We start from the raw sequence: 5,822 nt of genomic DNA on the forward strand, positions 1-5,822 counted from the left end.
TCTCGGCTCTGAATTGGCTTTGGTGTTTACTCTGCACTTAGTGACTGGCACAGTTCACAGTGCAGTGTGAGCACAGCAGGCACAGGATCAAATGATGCAGGGGGAAAGCTTTAAACTAAGGTAGAACTTTAGGATAAATGCCATCAATTTGTAAGCAGAAGCTTGTTTTTAATTAGTTAAAGAGAGCTTCGAAACAGATCATACAAAAACCTGGGTGCAGTTGGATGTGTGGATAAGGTGTGTGATGAATCTCCATGCTGGAATACTGGAACAACTGCATAGAAATTGCTGAAGGCTCCGGAAAAGAGAAACAGAAAACAGGTACAGAAGTGGGGATTCTGCCTGGAGAGGCAGGAATCAGATGAAGTTAGTAGCTTAGGGAGTGGTAATGTCTTCCTGCAGTTAAAATGGGAGCTTGTGACTGATCTGGTGCTTTTCCACGTGATCAGTATGATTCAGACGTGGAAAAGCTGGATCTGATTCAAGGACAGTGGTGTTTGGGACTGAAAGGAAACAAGCAGCTGCTCTCTTGGTCATTGCGCTCTGCGGCACAGATGAAGGAGCAGGGCTCTGAGCAGCCCCATGCTTGGCATGTTCCTCAGAAAACATCTGAAAACCTGCTGCCTTTGCAACTGCTTTGGTAGCATCCGCTTGGACTGGCTGCAGCTTTTGAATTTTGCAACATGCTTGCTAAACAACCAGCACCAGCAAAACAAATGAGGTGTGGGGCGGTGATGGCTCCCATCCCTGGTCAGGAGGGCGTCAGGGTCTGCGATCAGCCGTGCAGAGCAGCAAGAGCTCAGAAAGTAAAACAAACGTTAGCAGTAGACCTTCAAAGTTTATTCAACATGTCATTTCAGCTGTACTCATTGCTGCTGCGTTCGGACTTCGCGCGCTTCATTTTCTCGTTCCTTACTCTCCTTTGGTGCAATATAAAAATATATTCCTCAGTTCTGTTAAGACTCTCCGCCTGCCCAAAGAACCTCCCCCTGTGCCATCAGAGGGTGGACATCTCAGCTCCATCCCCTGAGAGCTGCACTGGCAGCTGGCTGTGTGCGCACCGTCCAGTTACAGCCGCTCTGCTGTGTAGCACCTGAACTGAGGGCTCTGAAAGCACGGGGTTTGCCCCCCTCCTGCCCCTCTGTGTCCTCTCTGGAGAAGACCAAGACCTGCAGCAGGAATCTCTCAGGCTTAGCAGAGCTCTACTGCCATTCATGCTCACTGCTGTCTGCCGTGCTGAGCTGGTGGGACCAGCACAGCACACACCAAGCGTAGGCTGCCCCAGCCAGCGAGGGGCAGAAGCAAGCTAAAGAGCTGCTGCAGCCGCCGGTTCTTGTGCTAACGGCTTGGCCTCGTTTCTTGAGTGCGTGTCACTAATAGAACAATATTCTGCCTTCAGCTGCCAGTCTCTGGATGAGGCTGAATTCGACATCAGCATCATGGACCCTTGTTCTGCGGAAGGCTCCAGACCAGCGGTTTTCTTCCCAGTAGTGATGCCAGTTCCCTTTGCTGTCAGCTCCAAAGCCAAACACGGAGACCTGTGGCATGCCAGCAGAGCCATCACTGCACAGGCGGTCGGCTGACCCAAGGTGAGTACCCACCATGTGCAGTCCTGCATCTGGGGAGCGAGGCAGGAGAAGCCCTATGGGCACAGAGCACCAGGGCCCAGGTGGGGATGAGGAGACACAGCCAGGCTGACCACATCTGGGTTCCCCCAGCAAGAAGGCGGCCAGCAGCTGAGGGCCATGACTGCCCACCCACACTATGCTGCATCTAGTGCAAGATAATGCACCAGGGAAAGGGGAGCTGGAGCCAGAGGAGGCAAAATGCCAGTGGGTGGTAGACACTGCAGCAAAGGAAATCCTGCATGGCCACAAGGAAAACCACCTCCCCATGTGTGGAGCAGTGGTGGCAAGCTCCAGGTGGTGCCCACGGGGCTGAGCAGTGTGTGGTGCTGCAGGCTGTGCTCACCTGCTGGCAGGCGTGCAAGGCGAAGAGCAGCGCTGTGAAGCCGGTGGAGGGGTACCTGCCATGGTGCTCCGTCCAGTTCTCATGGATGTACTTGAGGAAGGCTGGGCTCAGGATCAGCACCTGATTGGGGTTAGAGGCATGATAAGCTGCAGTCAGGACAGCCAGCTCCTATCACCACTGTGGACCACTGTCCCCCAACTCTGCCTGCACCCCACTTGCCTTCCCACAGAATGAACCCAGTCTGACCAAGAAGAGCTTTGCAGCAGCTCCCACATTGCCTTGCGGATGCTTTCAGGGCCACCCCACATCTGACAGCCACTCCAAGTTACTGGTGGCCCTCAGCCCCTGGCCCCCATTGCCCCACAGCCCCAGCACTGAATTCTCAGGCAGGGAGTGCTTGCTGGATGCCTGCCCAGCCCTTACCTTGTTTCTGTCAGCTTTGATGAACTGCTTCACTCTTGTGTAGGTGCTGCAAAAGCCAGAGGACAGCTGTGAGTGCACCTTCAGGGGCAGATGGTTTGCTGCGACAACCAGCACCTGCTGCCACAGCACCCGCAGTTCTCTGGGCTGACCCTGTGGTGTCCCATGGCCTGGCCCTGCAAAGAGGCACAGCCGGGACAGCTTCCATCCCACTTGTGAGGGTATGGGGCTGCAGGATGCCCAAGTCCTGTGGGGGCAGACTCCCCAAATTGCAGTGCTGTGGGATGCCAGAGCCCTCTGAGCCCTTCGTCCCCCAGCCCATCCCCCCAGCTCTCCAACAAGAGCAGCTGTTCCCAGAGCACCAGGATGGCCGAGGTGACGCACTGTGTGAGCTCTCCTGTGGAGAAGGCGCTGGTCACCCACTTGAGATCCAGTGGCTTAAAGGGGACAAGGACAAGGTGGACACCAGGCCAGAGGTTCATCGCACTCTCTGGGTACATGAAGTGATGGGTCGTCCTCGCACCGACATCCACCTCAAAGCCCGCTGTCTTGGCTCTGTTCATCCTAGAGGACAGCGGGAAGGCACGTCCCAAAATGAAGGCACACACCACGGGGGCCCCGGGCCGCCAAGCAGGAACACCAGGTGACCCCGGCCAGCAGGGAAAAGAGAACACGAGCCCTTGGTGACACCCACCTCAGCACCCAGTGGTGGGCATCGATCTGCGGGCCATGGCGGGACCCCTTCAGCCGCCCCGAGTTGCCCACCACGGCACACGTCCTGCAGCGTGACGGGTCCCACACGCTGCCATTGGGGGCCGGGAGGACAGCAAAGAGCTTCCGGATGATGGCCTGGAGCGGGGCGATGCTGGAGGGGCCCTGCAGGGTCTGGGGGAGCACAGGCAAGGACGGGCAGCGTCAGCCCCTGCGGCGCGAAGCCCCTCACCTGCCCGGGTGAGGTGGGGAAGGCTGGGGGGCAACGGGCGCGTAAAACCTGCTGCCGGCAGACATAAGGAGCCCGGGAGAGATCCAAGCCCCACTCACCAGCCACCAGTGAACCACGTCCGGGGAGAGCTCGTGGGCCGGGCCGCTCAGCAGAGGCCCCACGGCCGCATCGTAGCGCGCGCTGAACCAGGCGGAGGCGTTGAAGCTGGCGGTGCAGCTGACGGTGGGGAGGGAAGGAGAGAGGCCTAGGCCGGACACGGAGGCCCGGAACAACAGCCACAGACCGAGCGGCAGGCACAGGGCCAGCCCCAGCAGCGTGCGCTTCCGGCAGCGCATCCCTCATAGCACCTGCAGCAGGAGGGCGGTGGCACCGTGGGCAGAGCAGAACCCTGCACGGCCCGCTGCCCCCCCCGCTGCGCACCGCCCCGCCGCAGACCTGAGACAGCCCGGCATGGGTTTCCCTTCCCAACAGCTCCGCGGCCCTACGGCTCTGCTCCCGGCACCGCCGCAGTAGCGCAGGGCAGGGCAGGGCCGGCAGCACGTGCTGCTCTGCGTGCCGCGCTCTGCCCGCTGCGAGCGCGGCGGCTGCGACCCGGCCCATGGGCGAGCTGCGGAGCATCTTTGCTCCGGCCCCCGCTTCAGCCCACGGTTCCCGTGCCTTCCACACCCCCTCCCCGCCGCTCCCGACCGCGCAGGCACTGCGCAGCCTCCGCTCCGTGGCTGCCAGGGGCACCGCGTCGCTGCCGGGAGGTGGAACCGCAGCGTGTATGTGTCTGTGTGTCTGTCTGTGTGTCTGTCTGTGTGTGCCTGGCTGTCTGTTGTCAGAACGCCGAGCTGAGCATGGCCTTCCTGTCTGCCAGCTGAAAGCACTCACATCCAGCCAAAGTCAGAGCAACAAGAGCTCTGTTATCTCCACAAGGTGCTCAGCACTCAGAGCCTGGTGCCCCGGGCAGGCTGACAGCAGGATGCTGGGACAATCCCTACTCGGGACTGGAGTTTCCCCACTGCACTGGGAAAGCAGGACAGAGCCCCTCCCACCCTCACGGGGTTCCCCATGCTCCCCCCAGACCTCTTACAGGCAGCTCTGGGATGGACGTGGATCTGTCTCCCCCGTTATACAGACATACCTGCACGTGTCCAGCAGTAGAACCACTGCTCCAGCTGTCAGTGGTGCGAGGTGTGGGACGTGGGTGAAGTGAAAGAGGTTGGGCCGGTCCTTGGGCGGCCACAGCAGTTGCAGCAGTTCTCCTGGGAAGAACGAAAATGTCACCAGTGTGAGCTCTGGGGGAAGGAAGTGAGAGCGAAGTGCTGCCAGCGTGGCGGAAGCAAAGTCACTCCGGTTCAGAAAACAACGAGGCTGCTTTCCTTTGGGCTGGCTGCCAAACGCTGCGTCCCCAAGGCCTCCAGCACTGAGCCCACCGAGGCGGGTTGTGCCCTTCCCAGCAGCCGAGGCGGAGGCACAGAGCCCCCCAGTGCACCCCTGGGGCTTGCCCAGGCCCAAGGTTGCATTGCAGCCACAGCACCAGGTGCAGCGGTGGCCATAGATCTGTCCCTGCCCTCACTCAGCCCTAAGTGACATCTCCAAGTGTTCCCCAGCCCCAAAGATGGGAAAGGGGCTGGAGGAATGCTGGTTCCCCCAGCTGTCATAAGGGCCACTCAGTGACTCTGAGCAGCGCCGGGAGGAGGTGACACTCCCACACACTGCAGAACTCAGTGACTGCTGCAGGAAAGGGAAGTTGGGGCAGAGAACAGAGCCTTGCAGCATCGTCTCAGAACATAAAGAACAAGTTAACACACAGAATTTCATCCCATTTATCTACACGGCGACAAAATAACAATAATTGAAGTACTGTCTTAGAATTCAAGGTTCCCCTTTCCAGCCACTTTTCTCCCATCGTCCTTTCTATCCACAGTAATGTTTCAGTTTTTTAATAGTCAAGGGATCCCCACCCAATGTCTCCCAATGTTTTAGGGATCCCAGAGGTGAATGAGGGAGAATCTCAGAGGAGGGAATGGTCCCTATACTGGTCCCTATATTTCCAACAGAAAAGTCTTTCCCCAAGGCTGCATACACTCTGTTCTTAGGCAGCCATGTGTACGACCAAATGCAGACACCAAATGCTGGCCAGTCATCAACCATAACAACCAAACCCAACAACCAAAGCCTCTTATTCCCCCTGACACCATCAAGTCAATACCTCGATCGAAGCGTTGTCCTCAGGGTCACCACCCAAGCAGAGATGAGCACCCAATGGAGTCCCCAGCCAAAAGGCCGGTGTTGTGCGCTGTCTGACCAGTCCCCCGCTCCTCCCCTGCTGCAGCAGGTGGATCCTGGCGAGGTGAGGCCATGCCATTGGCTTTCCAGAGGACTGTTGTCCAAAAAGCAGACCCCTGAGGGCCGTGCAGTGAGCCGATCTCACTCACACAGGTATGGATTTATGGCAAGGTTGGGGAAGTGCTGGGTGTTCTCCCACAAAACTACCGCACTC

General features: G+C 58.5%; 1 protein-coding gene across 4 annotated transcripts; it reads right to left on the reverse strand.

Annotated features, from left to right (window-relative positions):
* Positions 1-109: 109 nt before the first annotated feature.
* On the reverse strand, positions 110-5,815 carry LOC128081086 (CMP-N-acetylneuraminate-beta-galactosamide-alpha-2,3-sialyltransferase 2-like). 4 transcript variants are annotated; one of them, XM_052684009.1, is made up of 8 exons: positions 5,532-5,719; positions 3,770-4,581; positions 3,433-3,681; positions 3,086-3,276; positions 2,776-2,955; positions 2,395-2,440; positions 2,027-2,091; positions 110-1,538 (listed from the first exon to the last, which is right to left on the reverse strand). In XM_052684009.1, exons 3-8 carry the CDS (start codon positions 3,667-3,669, stop codon positions 1,307-1,309), a joined length of 951 nt encoding a protein of 316 aa, XP_052539969.1. In that variant the 5' UTR covers positions 3,670-3,681; positions 3,770-4,581; positions 5,532-5,719; the 3' UTR covers positions 110-1,306. The 4 variants fall into 4 exon arrangements, with proteins under 4 accessions (XP_052539969.1, XP_052539967.1, XP_052539968.1 ...); XM_052684007.1 differs by having other exon boundaries at positions 112-1,538; positions 4,461-4,581; XM_052684010.1 differs by having other exon boundaries at positions 142-1,538; positions 1,972-2,091; positions 4,461-4,581; positions 5,532-5,815.
* Between the last annotated feature and the right edge of the window lie 7 nt (positions 5,816-5,822).

Source organism: Tympanuchus pallidicinctus, unplaced genomic scaffold (assembly GCF_026119805.1).
Source record: "Tympanuchus pallidicinctus isolate F22 unplaced genomic scaffold, pur_lepc_1.0 scaffold20, whole genome shotgun sequence".
NCBI lineage: Eukaryota > Metazoa > Chordata > Aves > Galliformes > Phasianidae > Tympanuchus > Tympanuchus pallidicinctus.